Source organism: Seriola dumerili, unplaced genomic scaffold, assembly GCF_002260705.1.
Source record: "Seriola dumerili isolate Sdu_G_001 unplaced genomic scaffold, Sdu_1.0 BDQW01000219.1, whole genome shotgun sequence".
In the NCBI taxonomy this organism is placed as follows: Eukaryota; Metazoa; Chordata; class Actinopteri; order Carangiformes; family Carangidae; genus Seriola; species Seriola dumerili.
The window spans coordinates 3,059,113-3,076,612 of NW_019174474.1; the positions used below are offsets into that span (position 1 = coordinate 3,059,113).

Here is a 17,500-nt window from a genome sequence, read left to right on the forward strand (position 1 = left end):
GTGTGTGTGTGTGTGTGTGTGTGTGTGTGTGTGTGTGTGTGTGTGTGTGTGTGTGTGTATGAGGTGGTTAGGTTCCAGCAGACAGTTCTCTTTTGGATATTTTAAAATACCTGAATTCATTAAAGTCTAACAAATCTCTCATTGCATTTTTTATTACCTCTCATTTTTAGTAGTGAAGAACAACATGCAAAACATCCAGGGAGTCGAGGTTCACAGTTCAGTCTTGACTTTTATAGGTACCGTGATTCAGTCAAAAGCTCCAGAACATCTAATAAATGGACCTTGAGGTAAGATACTGTAGATTTGTTTACTTTGTTGACTTACATCTACATATACAGTGCTAATTTTATATGTGCTAATGAGGAACGTGTGATGTGGTCGAAAACACATTTCCAAAACAGCTTGAGGTGAGACTGTTTATTTAGAGATTAGTTTAGTTAGGAATTTCTCACTTTATAATAAGTAATCAAACCTGCAATCACAAAAAATGCTAATAAGCCATTGTTGAAAAGACTACAATCAATCAGTGTTAATAAGATGTAAATAAATTGATTTTGTTCCAGATGCACTACAACTTTTGATGAACTTAAGGATTCATAAAAGTGTCATAGTGGAGGAAGAATTTTTCACAAGCTGGAAACTCAAAAGGTGGTTTTATTAATTTTATTTTATTGTATTTTACACATGAAGCTCAGTGACGACATCTAACACTCAGCTTGTGGAAATAGCTTTTATTCATTTGCTGCATTTTGGGTTTCTGTAGGTTCCAGCATTTTCTGGTGCTTGACCACTGCTTAACCAAAACAGCTTAAAAGACTGCATTATTAGAGAGTGGTATTGATATGATTATTTATTTTTTAACCTTTGTTAAAAACCTAAACCGTCATCTCCACAAGAACTGAGCAAACTTCATCCACTGACCTTCAATAAAGATTATTTTGTAAATCCTAAATAGATTCAATAAGCGATAAAATTGGAATTGGAATTGGAAAAGTGGATTCACGACAGGACTTGGATTTAATGAAATACTATCACAACCCAAACTCATGTGTGATGCTTGTACAATATATATAAATAATAAGGACTCACTCGAGGACATCTCGGTTGAATTGCAGCTTGCTGTTCCCCAAGAACTCTCCAATCATCTGTCGGCTCAGGCCCTTCCTCTGCAGCAGGAAGTGAGCCACTCCGATGGCCGTGTCTGGGACAAAACCACGTGTGATCAGGAAGTGAATGCCTCGTTCTGGGTTCCTGCCCGCAGATCGCCAACAGCAGAAAAGCAGATAGTGTTAGAGTTAACAGGGTGTGTGTGATGTTTTTTTGTGCTTTCAAGCGGATAGGTGTGTGGACCTGAGTGAGAAAGAAAATGTGTAACACTGTAATTAAGAGAAAGAGTGCGTTAATGTGCGCGCGTGTGTGTGTGTGTGTGTGTGTGTGTGTGTGTGTGTGTGTGTGTGTGTGTGTGTGTATGAAGAAGAAGAGCACAAAGAGAAAGAGAGAAAGGAAGAGTGCATTCATGCAAAAAAATCTGTCAGCTCTGGACTTCTGGATCAGACCCACTGTCACTGATGCATAAGAGTTCATTTACTTTAATTTGTATTAACTAATAATAAGTGCAGGCCAACCGTGGACTCTATTTATAGGCACTGAGAGGCTCTCACATTGTTCATGACCTCCTTGACTGTCTCTACTCTTCAACTGCATTTTCCCTCTTTTCTATCTCTCTCGTTCACTCTTCCTCACTTCATCTCCCAGCCCTCGCTCTACCTCTTTTTTTCACAGACATCATGACAAGATGGCACTGAAAAGGCAGCTCCTCCCAACAATCATAAACACTAATGAGCAGCTGCTTAGAACAGTTTGCTGGGCTGTTTGAGATTTGTTAGACACAAACAGTGATAAGTGTACTTTGAACCCTGAGCCAGAGGGTGCAGAAATATTTTGCAGTTTGAATGTGTGTGTATGTGTGTGTGTGTGTGTGTTTTGCCAGCCCACTCACACATTGAAGAGGTTGAGTCCTATACGATAGAGGCGTTTGCGGTGTGTGTCTGTGGACAGGGTTGGTGAGCGGCACGAAGCTGGATCCTGACAGCGGTCCCTGGGCAGAGAGACGACCAGGGCCTGCAGGGCCTCAGGGCTCGGTCCCCCAGGGATCTGCTGAGGATGAGTGTAGTGGTACTGCTGGTACTGGGTGTAAATCTGAGCGGGCTGCTGGTTAGACTGGGCTGAGGTGGAGATGGCGGTGGAAGCAGAGGTAGAAGTGGAAGTGGACCCCAGTCTGTCTGAGCCGCTCTCCCCCTCTAACCCTCCTCCTCCCGAAGCTGGCACTGTGGAGCCCCTCCTGGATCCCGGATCAACCATTTCCAGCTCCTCGCTGGGAGGAGGGGCAGGAAACTCTGGTTCCTCCACTGACTGGCCATCTCCACCCCCAGCCATTCCACTCAAAGAGGTCTTCCTGCTGCCCGGCTCTCCCCCACCTGCGTTGCCTATAGAGGTGGTGGTCGTGGTGGTGGTGGCAGAGGAGATGGTGTAGGAGCTATTGCTGTCGATGTGAACCGTGACATCCCTGAAGGCCATGAGAAGCGAGCTGGCACTGCGAGGCAGACAAGCGCTCTCAGCAGCTGCACGAAGTGCCCCGGGGTCCATCAGCAGCCCTTTCCCCTCTCCACCCTCTGACAAGCTCCAACCACGAAGGGCATCATCGATCGACTGGGCCAAGGAGTGCAGCTGCAAATAAGATGATTTAAAAAAAAAAAAAAATACACTTCAAAAACATTAATCAAGTCAAGGAGTTTGATTCGTGACTGGAAAAGTTTCTGATTTCAGTGAGGTTTCTAATTAGTGGCTATTTGTAAGACAAGTGGAACTACGTAAACAGTGATGGTGGCTGGCAACTGAGCAGACCATGGCATTCAAATGAAACTGCCCATCAAGCCAGAGGGGCCAGTCCATTTAGTTTAGCTAAGGCCAGGTCAAGCTGTTGCGTATCCACTCTGCGTGACAGTAGAATTGGACAAATTTACATTTTGGCTTGATGATGGCAACACAGGGAGATCACCAAAGTTACTGCAATTCATCCTGAGGGCGGCGTGAAATCTCTTCAAAATTTTTTGGGAATCTGTCCAACACTTGTTCAGATATTTCCGTCTGGAACAAACCCTATTACCCTATTTAGAACAAAGCTTATGGGAGATATAACATGAAATAAAAACACTCACTTGTTCAGAGAAGCAGTCCTCTAGCTGTGTGAGTGTGGGTCCAGGGGTTTGAGGTGAGGCTGCGGTTGGGGCAGAAGAGGATGCAGCTGCTGGGGCAGATGCAGGAGAAGGGGGCAGAGAGGTGGAGCGACACGGGGGAGGAGGGGGAGTTTTGGAGCGCAGAGGTATCTGTCCTCCTCCTGGATGCAGACTGTAACTGTGTCTCTGGGCTGCATTCCGGTTTCGGCCTGAAGGGCTGGGCTGGCGCAGGGAGATCCGACGAGGCAACTTGCTCTCCGACAGAGAGTTGCGGATCTTCTGGAAGTTTTTGCTGAGCTGATACTGACGGAAGGCTGTCTGGATGCGACGAGCCGCTCGCCTCGCTATGAGATGGCCTCCATACTTCTGCTCCAACTCTTCTATCTGGGGAGGGGAAGAGAGTGAGGGGGAGTGAGTTTAAATATCAAGCATGTTTACACGGCTCTGAAACTGACTGAAGAGACTGCAAAAGTGATATTGCAAAGCACAGAGCAGCCACTGAAAAATATTTATTCATCCACCAGAGGCAAACATCATGTTGCCATTTTGCGCCTGTGTCTACAAAAGATAAAAAAGAATTTTCAGCATTGCCTGAGTCAGGAAATTCACATTCACACCCTTTTTTAGAAGTATCCTTTTTACTTATCTGTCCACTCTTTTAAAACCAGTGAGGGTTTATGGAATTAGAGCTAAAGTAAACATCATCTATCATTATTCAACTGCTAATACTAGCTGAAGGACCATAGGACGGAGGATGGATAGGCTGTGACAAAGGTGCTGTTGAGCAAATGAATAGAAAAGTAAACACCCGCACAAGCCTATTTCTGTTCCGTTTGTTGGCTCAGCCCAAAATCTTAGCATCCTCCAGAATTTTCGCCCTCCTATATTTTCAGCAAGAGGGAGAGAAGAAGGAGGGGGAGTCGGAGGCGAGGGAAGAAGAGACAGAGAAAAGAGGGAGAAAAGGAGGACAGCCACACATGTGCCTGGGTGTGTGTCTGCAAACGTAAGCATGCTCACAAAAAAGTGCATGGATGCACACAGGACGTACACAGATACACACTCACACTCGTATATATATATATATATATATATATATATATGTACACACACACACACACTGCAGCAGCAGCAGCAGTGGCAACAGCAGACCCCTCAGCAGTTTGCTATGAGAAATAAAGACATCTCCAGCTGCCAGAAGCAGTTATTAGCTGTTACCATGACAACCTAGCATCTTTCGTGTTCATGTCGCTGTGGCAGTGGAGTCGCTGGTGCTCTTTTTCATAGACAGAAATAGATCTGAATGGGAATCTGTTTTCATCATGCAAGACACAATGTCAAATGATCATCCTTCACACACCTCCTCAAATTAAAACAGGTGGAAGAGTCAGCCTTCGCTCTGTCACAGAAATTTGCCTGTGGGCTCGCACACACTTTTGAAAAAAGACATACCTGTTTGTTTTTGTTCTCCAGGCTGATCTCGTACTCGCTGGGTCCCTCCCTCTTGGTCCCCTCCACTTCCTGTCCACCACCAGAGGATGTTCCATCCTCCAGGCTCAGCATCTGTCCACTGCCACGGAGATAAGAACAGAAAGCTCTCAGACCTCCACACTGACCTCCAAAACTCTGCCGTTATCGCAGTGGCAGGTCATCAACTATGCGGAGTGTGAAGAGGTTCATGAGGGAAGCAGCAGGTGGAAAGTGATGGCTGGCTGTGGTGGCTCGGGGCAAGGATGACTGAGTTTATGTGTCCAGTCCTATTTGGCCAGATTTGTGACTCCACTGCAAGTCGTGGGAGTGAAACTCTCCATATGTGACCAGATTCAAAATACAAAAAAGTTGACACTACAGACTGTGTCCAGAATCAGTCATTTACTACTTCCCACATATTAAAAGTTCCTCTGTAGCAGGGCTGCAAGCTACAATATTTTCATTGTTTCTTAATGTCATCGAAAATGTGTTATTATTATTTATTATTATTATTATGTTGATCAACCAACAGAACACATATAAGATATAAAACAGAGAAAAGCAGTGAATATTTAATTAATAAATGGGCAAAAAATAATAAATTAATCAGTTATCAGAATTGTTAATGATTCATTTTCTGTTAATCAACTGATCCATCAGTTCCCAACCTTTTTCTTTATGGCAAAGCAATATCTACCTGTGTTGCATGTCTATAAGTTGTGCAGTTGTAGCAGTTCAGTCGAACATTTGCAGATTGTTTCATATGAATACTTAGAGGCCTGCAGCGGTAAAACTGAATAGCATTTCACAAAAAAATCAAAGACTTGGGAAGTTTGCAACAGTTTGCAACCCTTTCATTCACCCTGCAACATTTTCTGACTGGATCCCTGGTCGGCAACCACTGACCTAATCTATTTATTGATTCATTGTCTCAGCCTTACTTTATTGTGGGCAGTCAATGAAGTGAATTTCTGACACTTGTAAATGATCAACATTTTGTTCCTCACTGACAGGTGTAGTGTTGCATAACTGTAATTTAAACACATCTATCAAAGGAAAAACTTTAGGGATTTTAAGCGAAAAGCAGTGTACATGCTATGGAGACAGTTTTAGTTCATCATGGAATTATTTATGAAGCGATCAAAGAGACCTCTGTTAGGCATTGTCAGTTTCATACCATGGAAATAACAAGTACTATATATATCCACAAACGAACTCATCACTCAACAATCTGCTCCTAGACTGAACCAATTAGAGCGCTGAATATCACTGTCTGATACTGTGGAATATGGACCAAATGGGTGAAAGAATGTGTGAGACACTGCAGTAGGTAACAAATAGAAAAGTGATTTTGAACTTGGAGTTGAAAGACTGTCCCTTCAAATTTGGATCTGCACTCCTGTATGGTCATTTGGCACACCAACAGTCTCCCACCAGATGTTTTGCTATGAAATCAGTGCTGATCTTGTGCATGAAACTACAAATAGCTCGTGTGTTTCCATGGCAATGACATCATTTGGATGAACATTTCAGTGGCAACTGTGATGAAAAGTATAACTGCCTGAGTCTGCTTCTTAGAAATAAAAATGACTATTTTCCATTTTCTGCTGCTTGGATTACAGTATAAGAGGAGGAAACGTCTGTGACGGCATGTAGGAGTTCAGAAGCACTGGAAGCAATGCAAGGCAATAACAGACAGGCTATCATATTCTCAAAGTCGAGCTTGACTTGAAGAAACAATAGAATAATCAAAACTGACTCAACAGATATTAAAGAAATAATTATTCCAGTAATACAGAAGAAGCTTGAAGCAAAAACACAATAAAAATTTTTCTTTAAATCTGACCTGAAATGTCCATCCTCCTCTTATAATGCCAGGGCCTGTCCACAGACCCAACAATGTTCGTTTGCATGACAGCATTATCAAAATTCTGTGAAAGCCATGTAAGGCTTACTAAAGCAGACTACTGCCATGACATAGCAGAAAGTGCCCTTTCACTGTATATTCAGATTTTCCAGTTACCCAAATTAAGCTTTCTTCATCATTTCAAGTGGCCAGTTTGTCTAGCAAATCATCTCACCACTACTAAATGGAAGAAACCCCTGACATTCAACACCCTTTATTCAGCCAAACTGGTCCCAAAATGCTCTGATATAGAGTATAGAAGTATAGAGGTAAAATCACACCCTAAGAGGTTTCATAATGGTGTGCAATTATGAGCGTGTGTGTGTGTGTGTGTGTGTGTGTGTGTGTGTGTGTGTGCATGATGTTGTGTGGTTGTACAATCTTTCCTCCATCCGGATAATGCTTACTCCAATAATTTTTTACACGAAAGGGACTAAACAGGACTGGGGAGAATAAAAAGCCTGCTCATGATTAAATAATGAGTGCATCACTTAAGTTCCTCTTTGTTTTCTTTGATTGCTGTGAAAGCAACTATTCTGCGTCCCGAGCCAAGAATCGGTCATATCTTTAAATGAGATAAAGTTGGAGGAAATGGGGAAAGAAAAGAGAGTGGAACCAGAGGAAAGGCCGCGATAGAAACGGAGGGAAGAAACAGGAAGATGTGTTGGTGTGTGCATGCTGGAGGCTGTCTCTATCAGAAACTCTATTAAAACACTGCCATGCCCCAGTGCTGCATCAGAATACATTAGAGCACATCAGAATACATTAGAGGATTTAAAAGCAAGAGTTGAGGTATTAATGCATCTGGACAGCAAAAGCCTCTATAATGATATGGGCGCTATACACTCCCTCTATGTCTCTATTTCTAATACACCCCCCCCCCCACACACACACACACTAAGCACACACGCCTGCTCCGCCTGAACGTGTGACGTCATGGTGACAGAGAAATGAACATCTGTCAAATCGCATCACTCAAGGTCCCATAGAAACCCACAGTACTGTACAGCCAGGGGAGAAACGTGCACACACAAAGGCTGAGTATAGAGGAAAGAAAAGGCACAGCAGGTTATAGGCTGGAGGCGGATCTCATGACATCTCTTGGGAGATTTGATTCAGCGGATGACAGTTAGTGTGTAAAGGTGGTGCAGGTTTGCAGCCACCAGGCAAACACAACTTTATATGATGATAATAATGAGCTACGGTGTTACGCGGCTCCTCTACATCTCATCATCTCAGCTGGCTGTCCACTGCCGCTGTGCCATTAGCCCATCCAATCAGGACTATGTGGGTGTAGGAGTTAAGTCATCAGATCAGAGAGAAGAGAGAGATTCCAGACAGACAGATGGTGATATTAATAAAAACAGAATGAGAGAGAGACTTGATAAGGAGGGATGAGATAGAAATAATTGAAGAGAGATGATTAAGAAAGACAAAGTCTTCCAACAGACAGATAAATAATGAGTAGAGATGCATACAGAAATAAACAACACAAGGGGGAAGGATATTACAGCAGATGAAGAGACAGAAAAAGTAGACATGACTGCAAAAGACTGGATTTAGAAACAGAGTACAGAAGATTAAACGATGGGAGAAACTCTGGAGGAGGGAGGGCAAATCATTGAGAAACATGACAAAATCAGCTTTTCAAAGTTGAAAACAGGGCTCTGCTCATTTAAACATCCTCAATTGAAATGTCATTCATTCACATGCTCCCCTGCACACACACACACACGCACACACACACAAAAACACACACATAAATATGAACAAACCTTCACAACAAACAGACAACCTTGCCCACTCAGAAACAGATGGTAAAAGTGGCTACAGTCGATTCTCAAAGTCAACACTTCTGTTCTCCGGTTACTATGGTAGTAGTAGCCGTTGCGTCATTGCTGGGTTGCCATGGGCAGTTTTATAGCGGCAATATCTGTCCCCCACCCCCACCCCCACCACCCCCCCTCACTGTCTATCTATATGCGAGTTACCCTTGGGGCTTTCAGAGTTATAGCTTTATAACGGAGAATTTAACTCTCACTTTAACTCCAGGCTCCACGCGTCCATAAATACACCAATTCACACTCACGCGCTGTACAGTGTTGTGTGCATACACAAACAAGCATGATTGAAAGCCTGGGTGCGGACATGACTCAGTTAGATGACACACATGTACAAGGATTGTGTATATATAGAGAGGCAGAAAGTTTTCATTGGCTGAAAGAGCACAATCTAGCAGTAGGAGCAAAAAACCTATAGAGGAAAATGTAAAAATAAAGGTGTTGTGATTGGTAGTTGATTCTGTCTTACCCGGAGGAGCCAGTGGTGTCAGCCTCTGGATGTTCAGGGGCGGGGCAGCAAAACTGATGCAGCACAGTCTCACTCCTGTAGAAGGGCACAGACAAGGGAGGAGGAGAGGTAAGCAAAAGGGGGAGGAAGGAGGAGAGGCAGACAGAATTGGAAGGACAGCATGTCATTCGGTTATTGTTGGCTGTTGCTAGTTGTTTGCCTTGTTTTCATATTCCTCCTTATGCTCATTCTTAGTCCAACATCCCAAAAGATCCTGAAGAGGCTCTCCTCAGACTCTTTTGGATTATTTCCATGAGTTCTTTTTACAATTTGGCACTGATCCCGGCGTAAATACCCTATGTAGGTCAATTCAAAGCTGAGAAAGCTTAGAATGAGTGCGGGTATTTACATGTTTGTGTGTCCGGATGTGCTTGTTTATGCCTGCCTTCCTTCAATTCATGAGACCAGTGGTGATTTAGCAGAATTCCCCAATCTCAATCTGGGCAGATGGTTACTCCATCTCTGTTTACTGCTCTTTCTCTTCTTAAGTTTGTCTCTTTCATTTCTCTCTCATACATTTTACATTTACATTCATATTTTAGGCATTTTGCTGGTGCTTTTATGTGGAGCAATCTAGAGTGAAGAGAATGAAAAAATAACATGACGCGTTGACCTTTTGGATGCTGGACACTCTCCACTACTGGAGACATAGACTTTAAGCATGATCCTCAGTGTCAGTGTCTCACAGCTAAATATATTGAAGGCATGGGTGTGAGCGTCGGTCACATCGGGTCCACAATGAGCTGAAAGCAGTCGGTTGACAGTGAATTTCTTGGCTACGCTACAGTAAGTCTTTTGACCTGGGAACAGCATATTGCTCGTGACACAGACCCACAGTGACAGGCATTCAGAGTCAGTGCAAGACTCAGAGTGACAGTCCGAGCTATAAAAAGCTACTTTTCACAGCAACTTTCGCAGACTTAAAGGCACACAGATTTTTTTTTTGTTGTTGTTCAAATATCTCCAATCAACACTCTTCGCATTTTCTATGAACAATACTTCTCCATCTGTTGTAACGCCTACCACACAGCTGACAAAACACACACAAACACACTGCACATACATGAATAATTGGGTCTCAGTTTAGCAGCACCTGTGCTGTGGTTTACAGGCTCGGTGTTGGAACTTTGAGACTACAGGTGGGGACCAAAGCACAGCACCTGCTGCCTCTATTGACTTGAATTGTCAATATATTTGGAATCTTTTTGCAGTAATTCTCTCAGTAGACAATCAATTGCCTTCTGTTAACAACTCATTCAAAAATCTTCAGAAAAATTAAATTTCAATATCCATTTTTTTTTTAGCATTTTTCTCCCCTCTGCATCGCACACACCAGAAAACCCGGACAAAAAATAAAGTTAAGTGGACAACTTGTCATTCATCAAACGTGCTTGTCAATGTATGTTACATTTTTAGACTGCATAGATAGACTGTATAATAAATAATGAGACAATAATGAGTTACACGTTTTCCCCTCCAGGTAAACTGCAGGTTAATAAAATCATACACATAATAACTCTCACATATGAGATGACTCTTTTTCTATTTCTTCATTTCAGCTATTTGCTATCTCAAAAAAAAAAAAATCATTTATTATTTAGAAATCCAATTAAGAGTTGAGGCCTTTCTCTTTAATCTCATCTCCCCTTCAAGGTGGAATTCACCACATGCAAACTAATATTCAAGATCCATAAATCTGTGCAGTACAAATGTGCAGTAGTTCACCGCCTGTGTGTTGTGTCAGCGGTCACAAAGCCAAACCAAGTGTTACCTTATGCACACCTGGTAAACACAGGTAAACAGGAAAATGAAATCAAGACTGAACATACGCACAAACAACACTGTTGACCTTTGTCAGGTGTTAGATCCACAATGAAAAACTATATCTTTTTTATTAAAGCCATAGGCTGTAACAACCAATCAAACAGGGAACCAAATCTGTGAAAGAGTAACCACATCAATAATTAACTAAATTGAATAAGCGTATTTCTCAAAATATATGACTATTGCTTTACAATAAGGCACAACACTATGAAAATAGAAAAAAAAATCTAAAGCTTTGAACTTTGAAATGTGAAATAATTGATTTTTTTAATAAGAGAAGGGTAATTACAGCCCTGCTCAGTTTGTTTTGGTCATGCAGTGAGGAAGGCGCCAGGTTGCTTGGGTCCCTGAGCACACACACACACACACACACACACACACACACACACACACACACACACACACACACACAGAGTCAGCCGGTCCATCCATCTGTCTGTACAAGACACACACATAACGGCCATCCGCCTCCAACAACGCTAACAAAGAGAACAGGTGAATATTTTAACAGTACATGCCTCCTGCTGTAGGCCCATGTTCTCTCTCTCTCTCTCTCTCTCTCTCTCTTTCTCTGTCTCTCTCACTCTCTCTCACTCTCTGTGTGCCCTGGTCTCCCTCACCCCACCCCTCTCCTCTTTCCTGTTTTGTAAGTGTACTTTAAACGCAACGCTTTTCAGCATCCAGCATCCAGTAGAGAGTGTAAGGAAAGCGGGGAGAAGGAGGAGGGTTGACATGCGACAAGATCAACTCCATTGGGACTCAAAAATGTTGCCAGTGCATTGTGTTCACCTACCACTGCGCCACAGGACACCACAGCCTGTCCCTCCGCTTTTTTTTCCATCTCTCTCTCCTCTCTGTTTTGCTCTCTCATTTTACCTGTCTTTCTCTGTGTACTGACATCACCCCCCATCCCCCTCCTATTCTCTCCTGACCACTCTCTCTGTTTTTATTCCCAACTCTCTCACTCTGGCTCCTTCCCTTTCACTGGTCCACTCCAATGTCAGCCTCCAGCTCCTTCCTCTAGACACCTCCAAGGGATCCATCAAAGACAACAACTGAGCTTGCATCTCTCTCTTTCTATCTCTGCCTTTTTCTCTCTCCTGAGAATGGCTGATTACTGTTCGCTCCATGGGCTAAGTGGGGCAGATAGGAGCCTCAGCTGGAAGAGAGAGACAGAGAATGAGAATGAGCCCCCCCCCCCATTAGGCACATCCACGTGCATTGGCAATGCTAACGACAACGGAAGGCACACAAACACACTCACAGCCAACCCTAAGCAGAACACAAGCCCACGTCATTTTTTATTGGGAACAGAAAACTAGGCTCTATATACGATAGAGTACGATAAACACTTAGATAAATGCATACTGTAAGATGTAAGATGTGTGAAAGAAAGAATGTATGCGAACACATGCATATGTAGATGCACAAACAAACACAAACATATACAGTTTGTAACACTGAGAAACACGCTGACACACACAAGTCACTGACAACAGGAATAGCAGAGGGCAGATCGGCTGCAGACAGGTTGCAGCGGGCAATGACAGGAAGATGAATCCTCTAAAAATGCATGTGAAAGTCTCACTTCCCCTTCAACTGTATGGCCTGCCAGAAGCGAAACTAGAAATTAGGTGTTAAGCTACGGGTTTTATCCAGATGGACTTAAAATCAATGAGGAGGTGGGGATGTAACGTTTCATTCAAGGACACACAGCAGCAACCACAGGGGCAGAAAGGCCATTTAATAAACCATGCAGCCCTACTCTGCTGTCTGATCAACTGGTGGATGCTTCTGCTGTTTTCTGCCCCCAGCTTTTTCACAGCAATTCATTTATTGTAATTTCTTCCTCACCAATAAAACTAATTAAAATTAAGAACCACTGGTGTTACAGTGATTCCCGTCAAAGAATAACAAATAGTTGCCGCAGGGTAGGTTCTTGAGAGGACACAACCACAACTCAGGTTCCAGGCAAAACTACCGAGGAGAGCAACAGGCATTGTGTGCACAAACACTCACGCACACACACACACACACATATATGAAAGCACACACAACTCCAGAAGAGGAAGTGCAAGGTGTGGCAGGTGAATCACACACTGTAGGATTGAATATCAACAACTGCTTCTTTTTTTTTTAATATACATGTTTCCCCTTCTGCACTCTGCTCCTCTCAACTCCTCTGTTCTGTGTTGCTCCCCTCACTGGGGGTGGATTCCCAGAGAGACCAATCAGGACTCCTACTGGGATACAACTTATGAACAGAACACACACACACACACACACACACACACACACAGAAAGAGAGAGAGAAAAAGAAAAAGAGAGAAAGATGGTTTTCTCTCATTAGGTGATGTGATGATGTAGTAAGAGGCTCTGGTGCCAAGCAGGGGGTGGTTTGTGTGTGTGTGTGTGTGTGTCTGACTGTGAGCACGTGTGTGTCTCATCTACCACAGCAACATCAGAGGCCCAGAGGTCCCGTGAGAGTTCCCAGATCCCGTGCAGTAGGCTAAATAATAGAGAAACCAGCAGCACCGCGGACAGAGACTCGCGGTGTCTCATCATCGCACGTGAAGCTGCTCCTGTCTAGAGCTGACATTGACCGCTTAGCTGTGTGTGTATTTCCAGCACACACACACACACACACACACACACACACACACATACACGATTATAGGCCTACAGCTGTTTGTTATGTAATGATCCAGTGATCGTGATTCAGTTTCTCATTTAAATAATCCACCTCTTCCTCTTCTGGCACAGTCCTTAGCCAACACACACAGCTGAAAATTGGAAATTTGCAGGCGCCTTCTTCATTAATTAAACGCCTCTCTATCTGCAGGACACGCGCGCGCGCACGCTCTTAATTATAGCTACAGTTTTAGACGGATGCCACACAGAAAATTCAACAAACCATAGGAGGTTTAAGAAATGTATGAAAACCATAGAAACCTTCTCAGTAGCCTCCCATAGGCTATATTGTATTGGACTATTTAGAACACACACACACACACACACACACACACACACACACACACACACACACACACACACACACACACACACACACAAAAACATAAAAGCTCTACTCACTCGGATTTCCTAGCCAGGGCCAGGGATCGACAAAGGGTTGTCGGGGTCATCTGAACCAAAGAGCGGCAGCTGTGGCAACTTCCAGCGTTTTCCGGGTCACTTTCAACCGGTGAAACCGTGGACGGATCAGCTGGGACCAGCTGCATGTCCCCCGGGTCCATAGGTTGGGGAGGCGATGGTTGGACCCCCGGAGTCGCCTCGACCTGTGCTGGTGCAACCGCATGTTCTGGCAGAGACCCCGCACCAGTCTTGAGCTGAGGGTCCTGAGGATGGTGGTGATGGTGAAGACAGCTGGGGTCGGGGTGATGATGGTGGTGATGGTGGTGATAGTAAGGGTGCTGCTGTTGTACCCTGACGTCCCGCAAGTGCCTGTTTTCGCCGATGAGCTCGTCCACCCGCCGGTCCAGCTCCTCTATCCGGGCGCGCTGGGTCTGGATGAGACTCTGCTGGTTCTGCACGATGGTGGTGAGCTCCCGCAGGTACAGAATCGCCTGCACCGGGTTTTCTAGCAGGCTGGAGCTCATCATACCCGAAGCAAGAGGAGGGAAGAGAAGGAGAAGGAAAAAAAGAAGCTGGAGTGACGGATGGAGGAAAGAGGGGATGCAATTTATCTGTGAGCAGGTGAGGTGTCCTTCCGCTCTCCTCTTCTTGATTCTGCTTGGCTGTGGATGAGGCTGCACCGACCGAGGTAGCCTTCGCTTCTCCGTCTCTCTCTCTCTCTCTCTCTCTCTCTCTCTCTCTCTCTCTCTCTCTCTCTCTCTCTCCGTCTCTCTGTCTCTCTCTCCCTCACCCCCACTGCGTTGAGTGGTGCTGATGAGAGGAGCCAGATCCAGATGTGTCAGGAGGGAGGAGGGGTATTGGAGCTGGAGGACAGATGCGTCATTACGCACAGGCACAAGAGAACTCCGGGGTAAGCACGCACCCTATAGGCTGTAGAAAGAGATTCAGTATCCGAGACTCTCCTGTGCTTGGTTTACTGCACATAAATAATGAAGACAGATTTTAGAAAATCAGAAAATTGTTTTCTTTTTTTAATATCATTATTTACTTATATTATTATTCTTGAGGCATATTGTTTTGATGTTATCGTTATACCTCTAACGTTGGCTAATAGCCTACTTCTGATCATTCGTCGTTCACATGCGTTCAATTCAGAAAGCAAAAATTTCCGAAGTCACATGAATGCAACATCACAATTCTGGCGTAGTCACGTGTCACGGGGATGCGGAAGTCGGAACCGTTGTTTTGCTAAACAAGTAGCTGGATCTGTAGCATCAACAGCCCGGCTTGTTTCTTCTTATATTTTTCTTGAAACTGTTAACAAGTAAACAGTACTCATGGTCAGGTAAGTCTGTTATCTTAAAGCCAGCAGGTGTCTCGGTATAACCTGTCATAGAGCGGGTATGGTTCGGTTTAAAGCGATTCTTACTTCAGCGTGAACAGGCTTTCATTTTAGAGTCAGTTTTATTACAGTAACGTTATACAGATTATTACTTTGTAAAGTATTTGCTAGTAAACAGTTTGAGTACATGTTTGTTATCAGTGAGCTTTTAATATCAGCAAACACAGCAATAGGGATGAACTCGGGCCAAAGTGCATATTGAAAAGGGATAAATATCCACATAACAACAGAGTTGTGACTGCGTGATCATGTGAGAGTCAGATGAAGTCGAGAAGTGTGTGTGAAAGCAGCAGGGTTTTAGCCATGGGTGAGTTAGTAAGTCGGCCTAATAGACAGGGGCCCAGGGGGCCCTACCTCCAAAACAACCTCAAAGAGACAACACACGACAACAGAAAGAAAACAACTACAAGGATACGCCAAACAACAACAGAGAGATGTAAATCGACCACAGAGAGACAACAAACATCTACAAAGAAACATAGAATGACTACAAAGAGACATATCACCAGCACAAAGAGACACAAAAGGACTTTTCTTTCAGTCAGAGGGTCTTTCTTCCTGTGTATTAGCGTGTCTTACATAACTGCCCAGGAGCCTGTTGTGCCTTAATCTATACATATCCCTAACAACAGTGTTGAATCAAACAACAAACATTACAGTGTTGACTGAAATTTAAAAAAACAGTAAATTGCCACAGTCTGTCAGGTTTCTGTCATTACAGACCAGTCAGAGTTTGCTTTATTAATTAAATTAGAATTGACATATTTCTTTCCCCTAGCAACAAGATCAAACTCACATGCTCAGAAACAAGCTTTGACTATGTAACACACAGTCTGGTTCATGATGTTGATGTTTTTCTCTGTGTTGATGTTTGGCAGGATGACCCAGAAGCACATCCTGGAGGGCCAGGTGTACTCAGTGCCTCTCATCCAACCAGACCTGAGGAGAGAGGAGGCTGTCCATCAGATAGCAGATGCATTACTCTACTTGGAGAACATCTCTAATGATATTTTCAGACGGTAAACCCAGAATCACAAACACATAGGCACACGCAGCTTTTGCTACTCCTGTACTACTATTACTACTCTTTTTCATATTTGATATGTATGATATAATGTTGTATGTATGTATGATGCATAACTAATGCTAAAATTATGAGCAGAATAATTCATTGTTTGCACAAAAGAAAATTGAAAAAATTGTGATATTGTGATATTTTAGAAATATCTATTTACTGGTTACATGTCACAGTTTAGAAGATGAGCTTGCATTTCTTGCCAGTTTAGATTGTAAATTGAATCATTTTAGGCTCTGGGAATTTCTAGTTGTTGCAATATACAGTATGACTGTTTCACTGAATAAATAATTCGTCAAAAAGAATAACAACTTAATAATAAAGATACAACTATTGTAACAATTGTTTTCCATCCATCCATTTTCTATAATACTTATCCAGTTCATGGTCTCAGGGGGTCGGAGAATTTCCAAGGTTGCATTACCAGTTAATTTGTGAATTATCTTTTTATACCAAATAGTCAGTTTGTTTTAAGTTTATTACATGTCAGAAATGCAAAATTATTAGCAATTAACAGAGCTGATGGTTAGAACCATAAAACAGCAGTCAAAAGGGTTTTAATGATCTACAAATTGCCCATCCATAAATGTACTGGTATCTTATATTACAGCATTTGTTCTGGACAGAAAAAAATCTTTGTTACGTTTAATGGCCTGCATGTGGAGTCCATATTCTTAGCCACACTTAATGCCATAACAGCTGTTGTAGGACACACAGTCTTGTCTGTGTCTCCTGGAAACAGTGACATTCATGATCAGAATTGATTATCCAAAATAACCTTTTTGAAACATGATGTGTTAGTAATTAGATGATTGATTGTGCCACTAGCACAGCTGTGGAGTACTTCAGTAAATCATCTTTATTAAATGGAAGAAGTATTAGTGCTATTACTTTATTAGTTCATTCTTTGGATTAAGCACCCCGCAGAATGTATATAAAGATGTAAAAGTGGAATGGGGTGTCTCAAGTCACACACTCCTCTATATTGGATTGTGCAATAAGGTCTCAGACGTATTTTCCTCTGTGTGTGGATGTGTGTATGTCCATATTGTGGTGTGTTTGTGTGTGTTGCTTCCAGGGTGTCTGAGAGTGTAGAGAAGAACCGCCGCCAGCTGCAGAGCGTCACTGACCGGATCAGACTAGCTCAG

General features: G+C 43.2%; 2 protein-coding genes across 3 annotated transcripts in view; one reads left to right on the forward strand and one right to left on the reverse strand.

The window, feature by feature from the left end:
- The window catches only part of LOC111228501 (IQ motif and SEC7 domain-containing protein 3-like), a 28,333-nt gene extending 13,931 nt beyond the window's left edge, over window positions 1-14,402 (reverse strand). Inside the window, exons 1-6 of the mRNA XM_022754403.1 lie at window positions 13,876-14,402; window positions 8,920-8,994; window positions 4,686-4,803; window positions 3,219-3,620; window positions 2,000-2,727; window positions 1,090-1,251 (exon numbers count right to left, since the gene is read on the reverse strand). Coding sequence (XP_022610124.1) covers window positions 1,090-1,251; window positions 2,000-2,727; window positions 3,219-3,620; window positions 4,686-4,803; window positions 8,920-8,994; window positions 13,876-14,402 — 2,012 coding nt within the window. The remainder of the gene's footprint in view (window positions 1-1,089; window positions 1,252-1,999; window positions 2,728-3,218; window positions 3,621-4,685; window positions 4,804-8,919; window positions 8,995-13,875) is intronic.
- Window positions 14,403-15,113: 711 nt separating this feature from the next.
- The window catches only part of washc1 (WASH complex subunit 1), an 8,450-nt gene continuing 6,063 nt past the window's right edge, over window positions 15,114-17,500 (forward strand). For both annotated transcript variants that reach the window (XM_022754431.1, XM_022754430.1), the window contains exons 1-3: window positions 15,114-15,220; window positions 16,156-16,296; window positions 17,431-17,500. The exon at window positions 17,431-17,500 is cut by the window's right edge and continues 42 nt beyond it. In XM_022754431.1, the coding sequence (XP_022610152.1) occupies window positions 15,213-15,220; window positions 16,156-16,296; window positions 17,431-17,500 (219 nt within the window). In that variant the 5' untranslated portion in view covers window positions 15,114-15,212. The remainder of the gene's footprint in view (window positions 15,221-16,155; window positions 16,297-17,430) is intronic.